General features: G+C 42.9%; 1 protein-coding gene across 1 annotated transcript in view; it reads left to right on the forward strand.

Moving 5' to 3' along the window:
- Nucleotides 1-4,183: 4,183 nt before the first annotated feature.
- mafa (MAF bZIP transcription factor a) overlaps nucleotides 4,184-22,665 on the forward strand; it is a 69,357-nt gene continuing 50,875 nt past the window's right edge. The window contains exons 1-2 of the mRNA XM_079282502.1: nucleotides 4,184-5,562; nucleotides 12,841-12,906. Of these exons, the coding sequence (XP_079138628.1) occupies nucleotides 4,598-5,562; nucleotides 12,841-12,868 (993 nt within the window). The 5' untranslated portion in view covers nucleotides 4,184-4,597 and the 3' untranslated portion in view covers nucleotides 12,869-12,906. The remainder of the gene's footprint in view (nucleotides 5,563-12,840; nucleotides 12,907-22,665) is intronic.

Consider the following 22,665-nt stretch of genomic DNA (forward strand, 5'->3'; position numbering starts at 1 on the left):
CTAAGAACCAATCAAGTAGCGAACGCGGGTGTGGGCGTCATCGTTTCTGAATGTATCCGTTTTCGACCGTCCACACGAAGAGGCAGCCCAGGAGTTTTTAAACGTGTCCGTCTTCGGGAGCGTTTTCAAACTCCTCCATTTTCGGGGCTCGAAAACTCCGCAGAGTGTAAATGTAGCAAAACACATGCGTTTTCAAATGGAAACAGAGTAATGTGGACATGGCCTCAGGTAAAGGGTCGCTTACAAAGGTGTTGGAATGTAAAGAGGCTGATTAGATGGCCTTATCGAGCCCTGACTGGAACCAGGCAACCCCCACAACCACACACACACACACACACACACACACACCTACACACACACAAACAGACATACAGCAAACAACTCCCTGACCTCTGCTCTTTCCACTCAGTCGCCTCAATTGCTCACCATAATGAGACAAATTTTGATTGATACCGTCACTAGAAGTCTCATCTAAATGGCACACTTCATGTTATTGCTGAGTTCAGGTTAAAGGATTTCATTTGTTTACATGTCAAAGTATTTTCTGAGAAACTATTGACAGAAGTCTTGTATATCTCTATAAACGTAAAGAAGTGTCAACATGCACAAGCAGTCAGTACAATGGAAGTGGTATGTTAGTGTCTCTCACCAAGAACTTGGAAGACATTTTCCTGGGACCTTTTCCTGATGTTTACTTTTTACAAGGCTGATATTTCAGTTGTGTTCTCCCTGTTCAAAAACAAAACACTTCTGTTGAACCAAACCAAGCATTGGGAAGCCACCATCCTGCCATCATAAGAAACAAGTACACACACATAGTGCTACCAACATGTGTATATATAGTTAAAAGCCGCTTTCTTTTCTTCATTTTTAACGACGCAATAATACGCTGTCTTTGCTGCTTTACATTACATTTGACATTCATTTTGCTGATGCTTTTGTCCAAAGCGACTTACAATGAGTGTCAACAGTATGCATTGTGGTTTTCTTCTCGTAAACAAGGTCTGCAGACGTATGAAAAGTGTGCATAAGAAGTAAAATAAAGTCATGAGCCCTCAAACACTTGCCAATTTCACAGTGGGACAGAGTGAGCTATCACAAACGTATCAGGAGTGTGCATCACATTTGTAAATGAGTAAAGGGAAACATTGTAACTCGGCCCTGCTCACTTTAAAGGAATGACTTGACAGTATCCCGTTTATGTCAATAAACTGACAAGAGGCTGGTGAGAAGGGGGTTTAGATCTCATTGACTGACCCAACACCACTCAAGGAATGAAACCAGAAGTCATCTTGTAGAATTAGATGTGTGACAATACGATGTTCAAAGGAAACTCCTGAGAATGTTCTTAATATTTTATATTTGCAAATCGAAATATTCAGTCAACGCCAGATGCTAATTTGTCGCTAGTCATTCCAAAACTTGACAACGTGGTTTTAAATACACTGGTACATGTATCACATTCTAAAAATCTTGCATTAACTCCGAATTAGTAATTCTGAACCAAACCTGATCAGCACGAATGCTGAGAACGCCATATTTACTACAGAGCTCGAACAAACACACTCGTCTGTTTCATGTGGCTGCTAAGGTTTCAAAAACCCTCCAGTTTTATTGTGAATAAAAAGTCTCAAAATGGGATTGAAGATATTGTCACGTTTCAAATCTCAAACAATCTGCATTGCTCTTCGACCTCATCACTTCGTCCTTCCTGCTTTGATAAGTTCTCTTCACAGATTCCTCTCCATGTAGATCTCTCTCAGCTCTGCATCATCAATAACTTCAAAGAAACAAAAGCAGCTAAATTAGGTCCGCCACTTTCTTCTGTCATGACTAATGAGCTCTCCCTTCGTTTGTGTATTAGTCTCGCTCTGCTGTGGCTGCGCCCCAGGGAACGGGCCACTGCTGTGCCTTCCCATGAACAGGTAAGCCCAAACAGATGACACGGCAACAGAATGGAAATAGAAACAATAGGGTTGTATTTGAGTTTTGTCTGAGCCACACGCACAGTGTTGTATTAACTTGCAAGCAGATGCATCCATTTACCTCTTTACTGGAACATTCAGCAACTATTGAAACTTGTGTGTTGAGTTGACTTCATTTTTGTGTCTTTCATAAACATTCTGCTAACCTGTCTTTGACACAAGTAGCAGAAAAATATTGAATTCCATATTTCACATTTGTGAATCGAAATGTCCTTGTTAAGATACTTGTATTTAGTACCCGTCAGTATGTTTGTGCACTTACTACAGCATTTATGACATCACATAGCCACATATAACAGAGAGACAGCAACTGGAAGATTTAGCTACAGTTTAGGACAACCATAGCAAAGTGTATAACAACTCCTTAGGATTATGAAAGTATCTGTCTGATTGGCAGGATTATCTTCCAGAGCCTTTGGCAGCAGAGATGTGACTGATTTGGCCTATCATTAAATAGTGTGCACCCAGGAATCTAAAAATACACATCGTCACAATGATGAGATCATACACGTGGAGAGAGAGAGAGAGAGAGAGAGAGAGAGAGAGACAGCCTATGATTATAGGCTTTTGTCACAGGAAAGAAATGGTTATTTGTCAGCACCATGTCAAAAGAGGCCAGAAAATAAATCAACACTTTGACTGGTCAACGAGACCCAGCCTTATAGCTGACATCACTCTTTTTCCAAACAAATTGCATTATTATTGAATGAGTAAACTGCCATGTGTCATCCGCTAATTACATTTTGCCATTAATGCAGATGCAATAGGGAACTCAAACTTAGGGGTATGAATCCCAAACTAAAGTCTTCTTTGTTGATGAATCTAGGCTAATGCATTAGAAGCAGGATAAAATAAATGATCATTAGGTGGCTCTATAGCAGGGACTCCCTCATAAGTCACACTCACAAGCCTGTCTGCTGATCTGTCAGTATCACTTCACACCAGCAGTGAACTCAGTTGTCTGTTCGATAAATGTATGAAATACGAATTTAGAAAAAACATCACAATGTACTGTATCCTCCAGCTAAATTAAAGGATGATTTACAGCGTAAACAAAAAAAAACACAGTTTGATCCACATGGCTAAGCCCATATGACCCTCTAACTACACACAACACACAGTTTCATGCAAACTAGAAATACCCAGACTGACTTCTGTTACTGTTGTACACGAGTCAATTAAAAGTGAGACCTCTGAACTGAGATAAAGTGCAATATACAAGAGTGGTTTATATGACTCCACAGCAACGCCTGGCTAGTGCTTAGATAAAGTGATTTTTATGGCAGTGGACATAATATCAGTTTGGATGGAACACTGGGTTCATGGTATTTACTTCCACTTTCTTGCATAACTCCTTTGAAATTCATAAGTATTGCTGTCTTTTACTGAATGAATAAAGAAAATAAAGACACACTTCAATTGTATGCATGTTTGTTTTATCCCTTGATAACATCTTATATTCTTTGTCTGTAATTTGTGTGGACTGATATAGTGATTGAAAGGGGAAGCTCGTGCACGGTTGTGTCCAAAAGGTGGCAGTGTTGAGTTTTATAATGTTACGTAGAGGCATGACGAATCTCTTCGATACATCTTACATCTTTTTGGTCAATTGTCTCTCAGAAGTTACCGCTCAACATTGTCATACATGGCACAGAACAGAAATACTAAATGTCACTAATAAGTTTAAGGGATTTTTTTAGGAGAGAAAAACAAATAGTGTATCATAAAGACAGCCGGCTTATTGCAAGATATAAAAGTCACACAGATACCAGTTACAATATCTCTTTTCAATGAAAGGTAAGTAATTATGACACACGATACGTCGAGATGCATCAATCTATTTATTCAACTTTCGATCTATAAATCATTGTGTTCCCTTCTCGCTATGACCTGCACAATGAATCGTATGTTAATTACTTTGCAGCATGCAAGCTTCACATCATTTCACTGATTTTAATCTTGGATCAATTGTTGCCCCACATAAAAGAGGCGATTTAAATAGTCGTCAACGAGTTAAGAGTCTGTGTCCCAGCTGACAGTCAGCTGATGGCCTTTGACAGTTGCGAAAAGTTTTTTTTCTGTCGGGCTACTAATATGTTAATTAGCTCTCGGAGTGTGAGACCCTATTGGCTCTTCGTCCGAGTCAATTTCCTATTTCCAGACTGACGTCAGGGCAGCTACAATGCTCTTAAACTCATCTGCTGTGTGATCCCTCTAAAAATATTGCCCGACCAGTGAGCGCCGTGTAACGCGCGAGGCTGCATCCACTCCCTTACTTTCGTCTTTTCTCCCTCTCCGCTTGTGCAATGTATTAATGAAGAAACCGTAAAGTGTTAAATGTTTGAAATACAAAACCGCCGAATTCCAAATGCTGAGACGGGACCCCGCTACTCGTGCGCGCGGCACTGGTGTGTCTGTGCAATAGACTCTGCAAAGAAAAACTACTCTCACACGCCTGTAAGTCCGCGGCTGCAAAAAGGACGCTGAAAACCTTCTTTTTTTTTCAGAATCAAGACAAACGCTTAAAAATCTAACTGGCTCACGTTCTTCCCAACCAACCCAGTTTGACAGCTGCTCTTCACCCCACTTGGAGGACTGTCAGCAGCAAGAGGATGGCATCAGAGCTGGCAATGAGCAACTCCGACCTGCCCACCAGTCCCCTGGCCATGGAATATGTTAATGACTTCGATCTGATGAAGTTTGAAGTGAAAAAGGAGCCGGTGGAGCCCGATCGCAACATCAGCCAGTGCAGTCGCCTTATCGCCGGGGGATCCTTGTCTTCCACCCCGATGAGCACGCCGTGCAGCTCGGTGCCCCCTTCCCCAAGCTTCTCGGCGCCCAGTCCGGGCTCGGGGAGCGAGCAGAAGACACACATAGAGGATTTCTACTGGATGTCCGGTTATCAACAGCAGTTGAATCCAGAGGCGCTGGGCTTCAGCCCCGAAGACGCAGTCGAGGCGCTGATCAACAGCAGTCACCAACTCCAGTCATTCGATGGCTATGCCAGGGGCCAGCAGTTTGCTGGCGCAGCCGGAGCAGGAGGCACCATGGCCGGGGAAGAGATGGGGTCCGCCGCGGCGGTGGTGTCGGCAGTTATCGCTGCGGCAGCCGCTCAGAACGGAGGGCAGCACCACCACCACCATCACCACCACAGCAACAGCCACCACCAAGCACCCGGCGTCCAGTCCAACGGCACTTCTGGGACGATTCACCAACACATGCGCTTGGACGACCGGTTTTCAGACGACCAGCTGGTCGGCATGTCAGTGCGGGAGCTCAACCGGCAGCTACGAGGGGTCACCAAGGAAGAAGTGATCAGATTGAAACAGAAGAGGAGGACCCTAAAGAACAGAGGCTACGCTCAGTCCTGCCGGTACAAGCGAGTCCAGCAGCGGCACGTCCTGGAGGGAGAGAAGACGCATCTCATCCAGCAGGTCGATCACCTAAAGCAGGAGATCTCCAGGCTGGTCCGGGAGAGAGACGCGTACAAAGAAAAGTATGAGAAGCTCATCAGCAACGGTTTCAGAGAAAATGGATCCAGCAGTGACAACAACCCTTCATCCCCGGAGTTTTTCATGTGAGTCTCGACATAATCGTGAAACAAATCAGATGAAAAAATCAGATGGGTTACTCACCCCCGCTTACAAAAGTTTTCATGAAACATTTTTTTTTTCATTTGGCGAAAAAAAAACTACTAGACCAAGAACTAATTTGTCAACTTTTTACTTTTTTATTTTATACATTTTGAAACGTCTGCGACTGTTTTTAGATTTGTAGGGCTTTGTCCTCCGTGTTTTTAATTTCGGTGAGGCATATTAGGAAATCGTTTTGCTATCATACGTATATTATGCATAGCCTGTTTGTCTTTTTTTCATCGTTGTTCATTAGATTTGCAGTGTTTGAGTAAAATCTGATTTTTGAAAGTGAATCTAACTTTATGCTGCAGTATACGAAGTGTGCATGCAAGTACTAAGTATACTCCAGTGTACCGATTCCTGTCATCCTGCATCCATCAACAATATGTTTTTGGTCTTTTTTACCTTTCTTTTTTTTTTTTGCCAAACTTGGAGGATTGCGAGCCTGCCGTTTGACACCACCTCATCTCATGCGTTTGCTTGCTTTTGTTTTGAGCAACAAAAGACTATATTCATTACAAACTATTCATTGTTTTAAAGAGATGTCTTATTGAACTTCCCTGCATGCTGGACATGTATGGTTTTTTTTTTTTCTGTGCTTGAAGATGTTCTTCTTGTCGGATGACTCCAGCATGGCATTCATAACTTCATTTATGGCCTCCTCACTTTTTTGGGACAGCAACAAAAAAGTGACAAGACTTCCCAACCCCTCATGCAAGTGCATTTCAGCTGTGTTGAAGTGCACCACCACCGGCTGTCATTAGGCTGCAGTCAATGCCCTATGCGTTTCTTAAGGAAGTTGATCAGCGGGGATCCCGATGCGAGAGGGAAATGAAAAGACTTCACTGTAAAGGAAATCATCGATCCCTTTCCTGGAAAAATAGTCTGATGCCTATTGCCTATATTGTTATTTAAAGGTATTCCTCTCTGCATTTGACAACATTTAAACCATTTTTAAAGCGTAATTTAAGTGCAAAGTTGAAAAGTTGCAAAAGAAAACGTGCTACAGGTTGAATCATTTAGATTGATATCATAATTATGAAGATGATTGCTGCACAAAAGTATTTAAACAATGGTTTAGAGAAATTGGCTCGGCTCCAGTTTGTGCAATTGTGCAGCTCATAAACAACGCTTTTGCAGCATGTGCTTCAAAACGAAGTGTGAAAGCTCGATTGATCATCGCCACACATTTCAATATTGTATTTCAAAAAGTATTGTTGGAGAAGTCAAAGTAAATTACCATGCTTTTTGGGAACGTGTGTCTTCAACGTACTGGTGTATTCTGGACTGAAATGCACTAAAAATCACGTGGAAGGAAAAAGTTAGTGTTCTCCACGTCACACATTCTTTTACGACTTGATCGTAACATTTTGATACTTTATTATCAGTTCAGGAGACTGTTGTTTTGCGTGAAACGAACTCAATATTTGCAAAGCAATAACAATTGTTATAATGAATAATGTCTGGACATTGTTTAGATCGTCAGGGATTGACACCCTGCATGTACAAAATGAGGGAGTACCATTCGCCAATAAATCTTGAAAATATGTTAATTAATACTTCATATTATATATAGTATATATATATATATATATAGATTTTGCTGTGCAAAATTATTTCACTCACTAACCATATGTGATGTTCATATGTGCTCGTTCTTTTCATTTCATACAATTAAATGATATGCAATAAATGTATGTAATTGTCTTCAATAAGTTTCTCACTTTTCTTTTGACTTGTCTTGAATTTTTTATTTTATTTTGCTTTTGTGATTGAAACACAATGGAACTCGATTCAAACCGTGATGAGATGACTGCACTACATATTAGCACTTTTTATATTAGCTGTTGTCGCCCCTCTTGTGTTTTTTTACGACGCTAATTTAAAAACGTGCCACCCTAAAATAATCAGACACATATATTTGTTTCAGTAATTTGCTAAAAAGCAACGCATTTCAGGTCGAGACACTTTCTCCCTTTTGATCGGAGTGCAGCATCAATCCGGTCCGGTTTTACTGAGTTGATCAAACAAAGATTGGCCCACATTTGACTTTTGTTACAACACACTATTGTCTGATAAACGTTAAAATGAAAAAAAATCATAAAAATCCCCAAATTAACTGCCAATCCTTTTCACAATGATCCTAAAAACGACATGAAATGTTATTTGCTGCCATTTAGGCAACAAATACGATTTCAAACGAACTCAATTTCCATTCTAAATCATCTTTGTAATCAAATGTAGGATAAAATAATGTCTTATTTGAAAATATTTTGGTCTACAAATTACATACTCATCTGTGAAAGCCTAATACCGTTTTGTATAATACAATCACATTATGTTAATTTATTGTAGAATGTGACCTGCAATTGGTGTATGTGAGTCTCTCTCTCTCTCTCTCTCTCTCTCTCTCTCTCTCTCTCTCTCTCTCTCTCTCTCTCTCTCTCTCTCTCTCTCTGTGTGCTTGTGTGTGTGGATGTGCATACATGTCTGTGTTAGGTGTTAATGTGAATGTGTGTGGGTTTTCCTTGAAGGACGTAGGAAGTATGTGAGGATGACATCTCAATGTGAATTTCTTGTGGCTATGCATGTTCTATATTTGCCCCATCCGTTTGTCCTTTTTCACATTGCTTGCTTCCTGATCTTTGCATGTCCAGTGTGCCCGCTGTCTGTGTTTTTCAGACACTGTGTGCTCAACTGTCATTAGCCTGTCATCGTCTGGCTTTCCCAATTCTACCCTGCTTCATCCTGTTTGTCAGTGGGCCTGGAGAAGACATGCTCTCGGTGAGGGGGTTGCAGTGAGGGCACTGCCATGTCAGGCATGTGAGGGGGCGCTGGAGAAGGTGCCAGTGTAAGTCAGCCGCTGCGGTGGGCAGAAAGAGGCTCAGCGCCTGTACCCGGTCGTGCATTGCAGTTGCTGTTTAGTCATCTGACTTTGTCTTCTTTCAACATAACTTTTGCACTGTACTGGTGCACAAACTGAAGAGGCCACTTTTCCAAAACACAAGAGGAAAAGTTATTTTGTAAGTTCTGGGACAAGGAATAGCCTTGTGGGCACCATCTTGTTTCACTGTTCCAGGACAATTTGTTTGTTGAAACAGGAAGACCAATGTGCCAAAATCCACTTTGAAGAAACACTAAGGTTTCTGAGGACATATTCAGTCTGGATTAGTTTTGCAATTTAGCCACAGTTTGTGTGTGCACGGCTGTGAGTGAAGGATATACACAAAGGGTACATTTCATGGAAATTACCCACAGTGTCAGTTTGATAACAAAACACTGAGTGATCAACTGTTATTCTATCTTCGTCTTTGTCATTATAAATTTCATACTTGTTCGATTTACAGAAACCTTGTGTGCACCACCTGCCAGGGATGATGTGCTTCACAATTGCTCAAAAAAAAGAGAGAGAGAGAGAGAGCCCGTTTTAACCCAACACTTGTATCCCACTCTGTTTTGTGTGATTTCCTCAAAGGTGTGTGCTGCTGCTGTGGTGGCTGATTTGCCCAGAGTGAGGGAGAGACTGAGACAATAGTCAGGCTTGGGCTGAATTAAATGATTTTGCTGATGATTAATAGTGGTGTGGGCCACTGGCTCCTGCGATGTAGAGATGATAAATCGTGAGTGCAGCTCTGTGCAGCTGTGCCCGTGTTGGGTCTTTGCATGCACACACCATGCAATTTACAGCCAAGCCGTTCTCCTTCTTCCTCAATTTATCTAATTACATCTATTTTGATCAAAGTAGTAGCGCTGCTATATTTTGCATACTTGTTTGCCTTTCCTCTCTTTAAAGAACATGTCTCTGTACTTGCCGTTTCAGTTTTTTGATGTGTTTGGAGTGGCACGTAAAAAATGAAAAATTGGTTTCTGTTTCAGGATGTCCCTGTTTGACTCTTTAGCTTGTATATTTTGATTGTTTCCTTATTGGGATAGACTAGTTAGATCTCTAATATCCATCCACTAGAACTGAATACACACTCACCACAGAGACGAGAAATGAAAACACACTCATCAGCCTGCACGCACCAGCACAAACACACATCCGCAGACAAACAATAAATGACCCTACATATGTTTGCTGCTGCCTTTTGTTTCACAGCAGGATGCTCCTTGTGTTTCTCTTTATTCTGGCATTCATGTGATTCAAATACTTCAATTCTTCAAGCTGAATGACATTTGTTTGACGACAGATCTGATTTGCAAAAGATGTTTCCCGTTATATCTGTGGCACCAGTGTGCAATGGTTGTGTAAGCGATAAATCCATCGACTTTCCAATGACGCACTTATGTGGAACGTCGGTGCTATGCGGGCTTACTGCATAAGATGCAGCACAATGTTCACTTAAGTAGCAGTATGCCAGTTGACAGACCCCAAAATAAGAGCAGGTTGGGGGTCTGAATTCTTCGAAGCTTTACGTGGTGCCAGGGAAAGGGTTGGAGAAGATCTGGTGTCTTGCTGTTTGTGTGTGATTCTGCATCTCTTAACTCATGCCGTCCCGTGTGCACGGTCGATTAGTCCCCTGTGTGTGGGCAATATGTGTGCTTGTATGTGTAAATGTGTGGGAATGCGTCTGTGAATGTGTATGTGTCTCTTGTCATCTTTTGGAGAAGAGGATGAGCAGAGGTCAAAAGTTGCAGCGCACAAGGCTGCTCTCAAAGTCATTAGAGTAATCCGTGCCCAGGGGAGCTCAAGCTCATTTCCTCTGCCCAGAACTCACTGAATGAGATGTACATGCACATCCGACATGGGACACTATACACAGTAAATTCAAGACCAGTCACTGCCAATTTTTTTTTTTACCCATTTCCTGTATTTCACCACTGTCTGAGAGAGTTACACTCTCGCAGCAAACTTTTTCTTTTTATTACACAAGTACGTTTTTGAGGATTGGAACAAAATCAAATTACTTTAACACAGAACTAACTTTTCCTTATTTTTGTGTGTGTAAAACCTATGCTATTAGGTAATGTGTTAACCTCCTAGTTGATGACTCATATATGGCATAGGTTTTACACAACAAGCTGCTTGCGTACTTACATGCATGCAGCACAAGCGTTCAATAAAAATATGTAGAGCAGGGCATGCATGGCTCCTGGCCATGATGGTCACAGACAGCAGTTCATGCTATTCTCACACCCACATCGTTCAAGGATTGCATTGAGGGTGTTGCAAAGACACAACAAAACAACTAGCGGCTAGTAAGCTAAACTCATTGTTCCTCCTATTAATATCCAAAGACTCAGGCTGGGAGTGCTAAACTGGGATTGTCAGTCTCAGTCTTGAGTTGACACTTTAATCAAGGTTCAAAATAACATATGACATCTGAAAAATACTATTGAGGAAAACATTCATCGACCCTCTCTCTTGTAGTGCAATGAGTCCAAAGGTTTTTTTTTCACTTGCTTGCTTTTCTACTTTAAGAAAAGCAAAGTAGAAAAATCACAGAGTTAGGATTTTGTAAGATTATTTTTCGGTGACATATCACAAAACCTTTGAGGATTTATGAGTTTGGTTCTGAAAAACAGCCATGCAGATACAGGACATACTGGATGTGCAACAGTAACAGACGTCAGGTGTCTCAGCACAACCAGGTGGCAGCCACATCTGTGAATGTGACCAAACACAAAGACCAAAAAACTCCTCTCACTGAACAGTGTACAGTATATGAGAGGTCGGTATGGAAACACTCATTCCGTCAGAATTAAACAGACATCAGGGATCAATTAAGAACCTTATTTGATCAGAGTACACTTTGCTCTTTCTGCATTTCTTCTTTCTTTGTGGCAGAGAGTCTCAGTGCTTCAAATAGACATGAAGCGGAAAACGCGCAGTGTCATTAGAGAGTTGTCCTTAAAAGACTGGCTGCAGGTTATGTTGGTAATGAGGTGGTCGGGACTTGCTGGGGTAATTTTATATGTCTGTAAATGGACCCAAACCAAGAGCTTGTGACTTGAATAAATGAAAGACCATCTTTCAGCGGTACCATTGCATAAAAGTTGAATATAAAATGTATGAGGGATTATAGTCTTTCGAAGTAGGAATGTGTTTTTGAAGTTTCTAAAAAATAAAACCCTGATATATGACAGAAATCACAGTTTCAATACATACATCTTGGGTTTTATTCGTATTTTAAGTTATTCTTTTATTATTATCATTAATGCATGCTTTTAATGAAATATGGAGAAAACACATTCAGTGATGGTTTCGTCATTGATAGAGAAGAACGATGATCAATATTCAGCAATTTATCCGTGATTCAGCTCTCTAGCATTTGTGTTCTTGCCTTTTCGGAACTGTTTATATAGTTTTGAAATATCTGTCACTCTAATACAAGATTACACATTGTGATTTAGATGCAACGGCTCTGTTTCTGCTAGCGGTACTAATATCACCATGCTGCATCGCTGCTGTTTTCCTGCAGGTTCTATATACTCCATAGAATCGAGTTATGTGGCATTTATTTGAAAATCCAATTATTTTAAATTTCCTTCACTGCAGTGTATCGGCAAAGTATTTCCTCAACTGTCATTTTCCAACGCGTCTTAAAGCGACCCTGCTTGCCATCAGTGCACAGAAACTGAAGAGCTAAGCAAATGTTTTTACTTGTGTAGCAACATTTTTAGGGAATATGAAAAATCCTATTTGGATGCCTCGAGCAACATTACGTGTGAGTGTTCTGAGGGTGATGCTTATGACAGTGTTCGTCACGGGGTAGCACGGGAGTCCGACATTAACATCCTCCATTTTTCCGTACAATAAATTCCCTCCCTTTAAGAACAATGATGTCATTTAATGAGATTAGCAGGAGTATAAAAGGCCTTTGCATAGAACTCCATCGCCTTTTCTGTGCAACGGAATGTGCAATCACACTGTGTGCTTCGATATTTTAGTTTTGTCTCTTGTGGTTACAGTGTTTTGATGCATGAGTTCTGCCTGTAGAATCTATTTGCATGCAAATTTTTACATTTCCCTCCGCATCAAACGCTTACTATGATACATGTACTGTGTTTCACCAGACCGACACGGTGAGAGTGAATCTCGCTCGGAGAGGATCTCCTTGTTTCTCTGTGATTGTTTGTTGGCCTGACAGGGTGGCAGAGAGTGACACGCGCAGTAGAAGAAACAAAGGAGGTATAGAGAAGAAGACAGCATGTGTGTTTGCCTTGATATTCATTTATCTATTCTTATATGTTTTGTCCAATCTTATCTGCTCCTTTAGGTCGTCGAGAAAATTCCTCCATCTGTGATTTCAAGCCCCACTCCTCCATGCCCTTCCCTCCCTGAGGTAAAACACTTGTTTCTTTGTCGTTCTCATCTATTTTGCCTGTCTTTCCCCTCTAATTTCAACTTCATAACAGTGAATGAATTTGTAAAACAAGCTTGGAAAAAAAATGATCACAGCTGTCTCGAAATATCAAACCTGATTATAATATACAGAATTATTACTGGCCATGTTGTTTCCTATTAGGCATCTACACAATGAAATACATATTAATTATGCATCAATATTAGACTCTTATATTAAATAGAGAGAGGATACAGTCACCACATATAATATTGAGTGTTTTATAGCATATAATATAAATGTAAGACTTCCATAATGGATACATAATATACCATAGTTTGTCAATTCCTATTCATATGCTAAAGAGTACACACCTTCTTTATGTTGCCAGTATCTCTCTCCATCACATCTCTCTCGGTGCCATCACTTTGCAGAGTACTGTATGCATTTCCCCACCTTATTAAAGCCACAAAGACACACGACACACTACACAGATATGACGTTTTCTGTCGTCCTGAATCGACAGCAAAACCAGCACATTATGGCCACTCGTCCAAATGTAAATGTTCAGATTGTGTGTGAAAAAAAGGCAGAGAGGCAAAGCAGAGTGTGTCGGACAGCAGGAGAGAGGCAGAGTGAAGAATAAGCTTCTATTCCTGAAATCAATTCACAGAGACAGAGAGGAAACTGGGCAAATGTATATTGCAAACCCAATTGTTCCTGTAATGGCTTCACTGATTGTTCCGTAGCGGACGCCGCGATATGCTTGGTCATGACACATAAGGCTGAGAGAAGGACTGAGCTTGTATTCATGACTTCGAACCTTGGTGAAGAAGAATGTACGTATGCACAAGTGTTTGTATGTACATGTACTTGTGTGCAGTGTTATTTACTTGATTGTGTCTAAGTGGGGCGTGGGATCAGTAGCTGGCCTTTCTCCAGCTCCACTTAACTTCAAGAGGCGAAGCAGGACAAAAGCCATCACGGAAGACAAGGACAAATCATCTTTAGATGAAGTGTTTTAAGTGCTCTGATTCTCCTCCCACGTCATCACTGTGAATTAGGTGCCCTCTGTTCACTGCTGAGGGCTGTAGAATATAAACAATGCCAAGGTAACGGATGTTAAACGAATGAAAGTGGAAAACCATGAGGGTGTCTATCTTAGTCAGCCTCGTAAATCTCAGCTCCCTTGCCACGCTGCTGCGCTACACTGATGTTGCGCTCTGACAACCTGCCAGCCGAGCTTAGAGTGGCTGTGTGTGGTGTGGTCTGGTCGATCCTGCTCTTAGCAGTTTCACCCAAGGCAGACTTTGCAGGCAGAGCCATGTCTTTGTTTTATGCAAATCCATGCATATGAGGGTGTGTGTGTGTGTGTGTAGGGGGGGGGGGGGGGAGTTGAGCAGTCTGGCCACGTAGCTCCAGGAGGACAGGCTGAGTGATGGAGACGCAGAGCCAGGTCTCCATGTCCTTGCCTGCGGAAAGAATGTCCTGACTCCAGCCTGGGATGCCGAGACATCACCACTGTGTCACTGCGCCTCTTTCCCACATGAGAGAAAACTCATTTTCCAGGCACAAATGTATTTACACTGTGAGATGTTGGTGATAGAAGTTAACGTTGGTATGAGGGTGCCAGTGTGTCCTACCTGTGAGTGGTGTGTGTGTGTGTGTTATCAAGTCAGGCACACCTTAGGGGTTCACCATGCAAAGAGACATAGGAGTTCAGAGCCCAGCAGGGAGGTGAATGACCCAAAATATGCTGACAAAGATAAAACACCAGGTATGTGTGTGTGTGCAGAGTAAGTGTGTGCAAGAGGCTGTGAGGAGGAGCGCTAAGTGCAAACATAGATTGCAAAACCAGGCTTGTGTGTGTGTGTGTGAGAGTGTGTGTGTGTGTGGTGTGTGATCTCATAAGCATACTGTAACAGGTAGGCCACCAACCATGTGGCCAGTGTATGGCAGAGTGGTTTATGTGAAACTTGCTGAAACACTGTCACCTATACACCACATCTAGTAACAACCATCCATTCCCCGTGTCTTTTGCTTCTTTATAGCAATGTAGTCCATCAGTGCAGTAAATGATGTCAAGTGAATGTTTTCCAAATGGTTATGTCGCCCCATCCTCTCTCACTCAGCTTAGAGCTGCGTGCTAACGGTAATGCTTGTTCGGAGGCTCTTCTATCACAGAGAGCTCTATTTCTGGGTGCCAGGATGTTGGTCTCAGTCATCGAGGGCAGATGAAATCGATCCAGATTGACCTGTCATGTGGAGGAGAAAATGAATAAGATAGAGGAGGGGACCAGAGGCCAGAGAGAGAAGGGGGCCAGCGCAGAAGTACAAAAACAACCTCCTGCTCCATATGGGTCAAAAGTTGAGGGCTGATTTATCCCCCCTCCCCCTCCTCCTCCTCTCTGCTCCACCTGCCTCTCGGAAAGGAGTGAGAAACTGGAGACTGCTCAGGAGGCGTTGATTATATTTAGCCTTGGTGGCCAAAGACACTGGGGTCTAACTTTAAAGTTAAAAATACAGATATCCATGTGCAGTAAGATGGGCACGGTTTGCGTCACTACATGGAACCAAGCACAAGTTTTTCAGTTTGAACCGACTCAAAGAAAGATTGCAAAGCAGCTTGTAGCTGTCGCTGGGCGCTTCCTTGTCAGACGATAACACTTACTGGTAGACTTATTCATTGGAGTTATCTTTAACACTCCAAATGATTCAATTCAAATGTGTAAGCATAAACACACAACGTAAACATAAAACTCCTGATTGTGTAAATTGTACTTTCCTAGCTAAGAAGGGAAGATGGTTGCATTTGTATGTGAAGTGGTACTAGATTTAGCCCAGTGTGTTTGGGCAGAGCTCCACTTTGCTAATTATGTTCCCGTGGCAGAGTTCTCAGCGTGGCGCTCATCTCTCGCTCCGAGAAGAGAGGCTCAGCAGTAAGTGCTTAGTCAGCCCCGCTCTGGGTGTGAGATACTGTTGGGTCTCTGGTGGACTGTCGGGGAGGCAGAGCAGCATGGGACCGATCCATCGCAAGGGCGAAGGCTTTGAGGAGAGGGCAGGCCCATCATCACCCATCAGTGAAGGGGAGTAAAATACTACGGTTGGAGTCGGTGAGCAAGAGCTCTGTATTGTATCTACCGGAATCCTCAGCTCTAAATGTTGCTGATAGAGCTGGTACTTCGCTGATTGTTTGTGGAAATGTGATGCCACTTGCAGAGAAATAAAGAACCCAGTCAATGTGGACATAGTTGTTAGGAAAGTCTCTATCGCGGCAGGATCCACACATTAGCAAAGGCATGGACTTTAAAACGTTTAAACCCATCATTGTTAGTTTCTATACTGCCTTGTTACTGCAAATCCCTTAGACTAGAATAAACGGTCTGTGTTCTTTGTTTCTCTCCTCCCTCTCTATTTATACTCCAATGTCAAAGTTGTCTTTCTTTCTATCTCTACCCCTCTTTTTAGAGTGACACGCAGCTCCTCCTCTTCTGTCTGCCCTGCTATCCTCTAAATGACTCTCCTCCTCCTCCCAAACAAACTTAGCTTCCTTCCCCTTGCCTCTGTACCCAACCCATCGCTTTCCCTCCCCCCTCTGCCTCACACTGCACCTGCTTCCCTCCTGCTCTCTGCTCCCTCTCCAAATGTCACTTTTCCCCCTCCTCTCCTCCTCCACTCCTATTCTCCCCCTCGTTAGCTTGATGAATGGCTTCACTGCAGGGAAAGTGCTGATTTTCATCCCTCTGTCTGATTTTTGCTGGCTGTTATTAATTTCAAACACTCAGAGAAAAGCAAGTGAGTCAATAAATAAGGAAATGAACACACTTCATCCTGCCATGCAGCAGCTCTCACAGTCATTCACCCAGGAGGCGGGTCCTCTGTGGAGCCCGTCCCTGCATTTATACTGATAGAGTTCAACGCCACTCTTAAATCACAACATGTTTCAGTCTTTTTTTACAGCAAACATAAAAGTCAGCCGGTACCAGTGTATCATATCAACTGTTAGTATTTTCAGTATCTTGCTTCCTTCAGACAAACAGGACCAGAGGGACAGAATGGTACAAAGTAAATCGCCCCGAAGAGACCTGCAGTGTCCTCTCTCATCTTTCACACCGGTTGACCATTTAAGAAATGTGTACAGAGGGTGACAACGAGAAGAGATATAGAGAAGATGCAGGGTTAAAGAGAGGCAATGAGAAACAGCAGCCGGACAGAGTTATTGCGGCACATTAAACGATGCTGTCCACACAGTGTGGCTGGGCCTCTGTGTCTAAGTGCACATTACTTACATTCCAGGCTTAATGCATTGTGCTTGCCCGTTAACATCAAACACAAATAGCCGTTGACACGTTACGATTCCCTCTCTTTTTGTTGTTGTTGTTCTCTATTTTATGTATTTAATTAAAATGAGTTAGGATGTCTAATCAAAATAGGATCACCATAATGCATGCACAGACACAAGAATTAAAGGCTGGGATATCATCACGCTGTTTACGAAGTGTTAATACAAACAGTCTGGTGGAGTGTCCTATTAATACATGTCTGAGGCACATTCACATGTCCTCAGTTGTGTGGTCTGTGCTCTGCAGCGGTACGGCTTATGTTTCCCTTGGCTCAGACAATTAAAACAATATTTGGTATCACATTAATAAACATACAGAAATTATCAAGGCCAACACTTCCTGAAGTTTGCTGGTAAGTCCTTGATACCTCACTGATTAATTGATTTCAGCATCCTTGGACTGTCCTCCTAAATCAGTGCGTAACACAAATATGTTATGATATAAGAAATGAAATGGAGGTGATTTGCATGTACGTCACACAATGTCTAGAGCTTATGCTTTTGCGGACAAGGAAGCATATAGAACCCACATAATGAATTAGTATGTAATCCAGTTATGAGCCAGTACAGGTGACATATATGAGGAGCAAAGTCAGCGTAGGGAGGAGGTTGGGGTGGACAGGTGGGTCTAAAAACACTAGACTTTCACCTAGGAGACCGCTGCTTGTGTCCCAAGTGAAACCAGAGGTCAATGTTGACTTATTTGTTGTGTAACTTCTGTACTTAAAGGTGCTATATACATTTCTATTGCCTCTCAACGGCTCTCAACATGGCGATGGCTGAGCCGGCAGCGCGCAGCTAACGGTGCTAACAGCGCCAACCATGGCAAAAGTCTTGACAGAGCTAACAGTTTCTTACCTGAGGGGGAAACAAAGGGTGGGGGCTCCGCTTCTGTAACAACGCCGTTGGTTGGAACAACGTTATCAGGTGTATCCTCCGCATGAGGTCAGTGCCGAGCAGCTTCCGTGAGCTACACACATGCACGAACATATACTAAAGTCACACGCAGCCGGCCCCGCTACCTGAACAGAGCAGGGTGAAGCACAGGTAACAACACCCACACACAGAGGCAGAGCGGCTTCATTCTCTGCTCAGGTAGACGTTACTCCACTTCATGTTGCACCTGTAAGTAACTTGACTTGCGTATTATTCTGTGTTATTTTAAACCATGATCATTTCCTGAAACTAAACAGGTAGTTTTGTTGCCTAAACACTGCAGGGGCTTGTGCAGGCGCACTGATTGCCCGTGTTGCTGGACATTCATAGGAAAGTGCACAAAAAAACCAAAATAACTTTTCATAAGTTATCACCGTTGGCAGGATTTGACAACATTAGCTGGTAATGGATTCCCAGAGGGTTTGCTGCAGTCTCAATAGACTGAACATACAGCATGTGACAATACATATTGAGAGGTAGGAAAAATACTAAGTTATATAGAGTTGTTATGACTTTGTGAAAGACAAAGTGTCCGGTGACAAAGAAAAATGTAAATACACTACTGGTACAAAATCTACACTGGAGTACATATCCCATTGACTTTCTGTCATTCGTCATTTAATCCATAAATTAATAAAATTGTATGAAAGCTGAATGTCAAGACACCAAAACTTTTGCTTTTTGGAGTGGTAACATAAATATCGAGGATGATGTGAAGAGAGGAGAGGAGGAGAAGAGAGCAGCGGAGCCTGCATTAGTCGTAGCTGCAGGGTTAGTGGAGCCTGTATGTCTGCTTCATGGCTCTGTGAGCGCAGACATAACTATTGTGTTTACAAGCCTGAGTTGCTCTAACTGTTACATTATTGGGGTGGGGCGTGTTAAAGGAGGAGGAACAGAGGGAACGGGTGGAGGGGGTAAATATTTGTTCCTCTCTCCCTCTCATACTTCTGGCTAACCAGACTGAGGAATGCTCTTTGCGTTTTATAATTACAGAGTTTGGGTAGTGTCACCCACGGAGAGTACATGGCCTCAGAGACCTGGCAGAGGAGTGCCTTTTGTATACCCAATGTAGTGACTGGGCTTCAAGTGTGGTGGCTGAGGAGCGGCACACTTCTGCATGTCACTATACTGCACTGGGAGGCACCTTCAGTTAATGGCCATGTGTCGTGAGGTCACTCTCTGAAGTGTAACACAAACACTCGCAGGCCAGACCAATCCGTGAACTGGCTTGGATAGGTGAGTGACCCCTGGGAAAGAATGTTGTGGCAGAGACAAAAACTGAAATCAAGAGACCCACAGTCCTGGTTTGCTTACTCGTACTCAGAACGAAGGAAACCATCTTCTCTCACACAGTCTCTCCATTAAACATACACAACGTCTTCACTGTTTTGCGATGCTCTTATTTTTCCTTCCACTCTTTGTGACCTGGCCATTAAAGGAGAGCGATGAGTTCACAGCTGATAGTCTCTGGTTGCAAAGAGCGGAGAGCAGTGTAGGATGACATTATCGGAAGCGGCTGCATATAGATACAAAAAAAGAAGAAGACACAAACAGAAAGAGAATACTATGGCGTACTTCTCTCAGTATAAACTTCTGTCTGCTTGGATTACACTAATGACCCCTGACAAACCATAATAAGACACATGCATCTCTATGGATACTAGCCATGACCAAAGGAATGGCTCCGTGTTTACTTTCTAATTTGACATTCTGCAGTAAGACGCTCTTGTTCGCAAAAACTAAAACATCATAATTATCCTGTTGTGTCCTTAAACCAATAGGTCATGGTAGAAAAAACGAAAAGCATACCAGTTAATACATTCTCGATATATGCCACAACTACCATTAGAGAGAGAGATGTGAAAGGAGGGTGATGGAGAGGGACAAAGCTTTCCCTCTATCCCTGCGGCTGAAGTGGAATAGTTGTGGTGATGGGTTGTGACAGCTGAGGGAGCGAGGGAGCAAGAGGGGAGTATCACTCCAAAATCCCCAGGAAGCAGAGAGGAGGGAAGAGTAATTTAGGATCAAACGCCCGCTCTAGCCTCTTTCAGCCTGGCTGTTTCTGTCTTCCTCAGTTTTTGGACATGAACACAGAATCAAGTCTCTTTATCTCTGACACACAAACAATCTTTGGTTAATATACATTTTATTTAATAACTCTCTAGTCACACACCATAAAGATTCAGCCAATACGTATTAATGCTGGCTCCTTGGCCTGGGTCAAAATCAGAAATACGTCAAACACATATGCCGTACCAGCATTAGATGCACGCAGGACAAGCACACCGACTCTCATTTCCTTTCCCCGTCTCTTGATAGCATCCCTAATAGACCACTCTCCCAGTGGCACACTGCTGTTGCAACATTCACCTACTATTGCTTTAATGAGATGTCTGTGTCGTCGTGTGTATGTGTCGGTATGAGTGTGTGTGCATGTGTCTGTGTGTGCCTGAGAAAGAAAGATGTTAGCGATCCTCGTGGCCCTGTTCATCTCCACCCTTGTGTTGGAGTAGAGGGAGGTCAGAGGCAGGGCTGCCTGTATCCATCTCCATTCCCACGGCTGCTGTCTCACAGGCACAGTGGTCACAGGAGGATGAAAAGACTATGGATTTTTTTTTCTCCTCCTCCCTACACTCACCAGAGCAAGAAGATTAGACAGAAGATGAGCACAGCCTGGCCCATTCAAAGCAGCTTTAAGCCCAACACTGGAGGCATCTGACCCAAGCTCTCTGGTTCATGGAGCACAAGATATGCGTGCATGCACACAGAGACACGCACACACACGCACGTACACACACACACACACACACACACACACACGCACACAAATCAACTAAGACAAGATTTCTTGGTTGACTTTTCCGGTTGAAAGCTTGGTCATATAGTGCCCGGGTGTTAAACATCGTCCCTATGACCTCCGTATACTAACACGCTCCAAGCACACACCGCTACACACACATAGACCACTGGCAGAAATCAGCACTCACACTCACTTACCAGCAGCCCCAGATGGAGGCAGACAGTTGCATGTGTATAAAACAATATTTTGGGGAAAACTTGATAGACAATGAGGTGAAGAGAAGAGGGTGGAAGCCATATGGGGAGGGATAGTGAGAGACAGAATTGATGCAGGCAAAGAAAAACAGGGAGATAAAATTCAAAGCTCTGCTGCTCTCACCAGCAATTAAAATTATTTCGGTATAATTTGAGAAAGGCCTGAGCTGTTTTATCAGTTCCCAGATAAGTCGTCTCCTCCTCCTCCTCCTCCTCCTCCAGAATGCATGAGAGGTCCTTATGACTGAAAACTGACACAGGGTACACTGAAAGCTGATACCATATGGCCACCTCCGTAATTTCAAACAAACATGCACATAGGTCAGCCGACAGGCAGCACACAAATTGTAAAAGGGAAGTAGCTACATCTAAATGGGAGCATCGACTCAACTTGTCATCGTCCTTGTCTGTTTTCCAATGTTTTTGGGGAAATGTACTTGTTATTTGTGCGCCACTGTGCTTTTTCAAAAATCATGTATGTTTGACTTTTTATGCGTATCTCCTTGCTCTCTCTCTCTCTCTCTCTCGCTCTCTCTCTCTCTCTCTCACACTCTCTCTCTCTCTCTCTCGCTCTCTCTCTCTCTCTCTCACACTCTCTCTCTCTCTCTCTTTCTCTCGCTCTCGCTCTCTCTCTCTTTCTCTCTCTCTCTCTCTCTCTCTCTCTCTCTCTCTCTTCTCTCTCTCTCTCTCTCTCTCTCTCTCTCTCTCTCTCTCTCTCTCTCTCTCTCTCTCTCTCTCTCTCACATCAGCCGAGAAATAATCGTCAGGGATGTCAATTTTGATTAAAACAGACACTACAAGATATAACTGAAGAGGAGCGTACACTAGAGGAAGTGTGGGTGAGCAGCACAGGGACTGAAACTTAACGTTATGGTGTCTCTATATATGAGGGTTACTTGCTAAGCTAAAAAATAGCATGAAACAACACTATAACAAACACAATAACAAAGTAAAAATGTCATTGGTCAGAGTGACCGATAGGTGAGGCAGCCTGGAAACAGTGGAGGGAGGATCTTCTCAAAACAGAGGGGCAACAAGACTCTTTGACTTGAGCCTATGTCAAACCTACTTGAGTCAGTTTGTAAATGGGTGCCTCCCTTCCATCAAGGTAGGTCTTTGGGGAGCCAGCAGCAACGGATTCCAACATAATCGACATGGTTTCACAGTGACTGACAAACTGAGTATCCCCCTCGAGACACAAAATCATGTACGGTCCGTGGTAGAGTTGTTGAGGTCAAACTGTTGACACTCTTCTTGGTACTTGATGTGATGTGACACGTGACAGACTTTCTGCTGTTTAGTAACATCAACAATTGTGGCAGAAAACGGTTAGTGGCAGTTATGGATAAGTGCCATGTAGACCTGGTTTCAGAGCATTGGATAAAGCACGAACCAGTGGTCTGCTACTGTTTTTCACGCAGGGCTCC

The sequence above is a fragment of the Melanostigma gelatinosum genome (genome assembly GCF_949748355.1).
Source record: "Melanostigma gelatinosum genome assembly, chromosome: 2".
Classification (NCBI taxonomy): Eukaryota; Metazoa; Chordata; class Actinopteri; order Perciformes; family Zoarcidae; genus Melanostigma; species Melanostigma gelatinosum.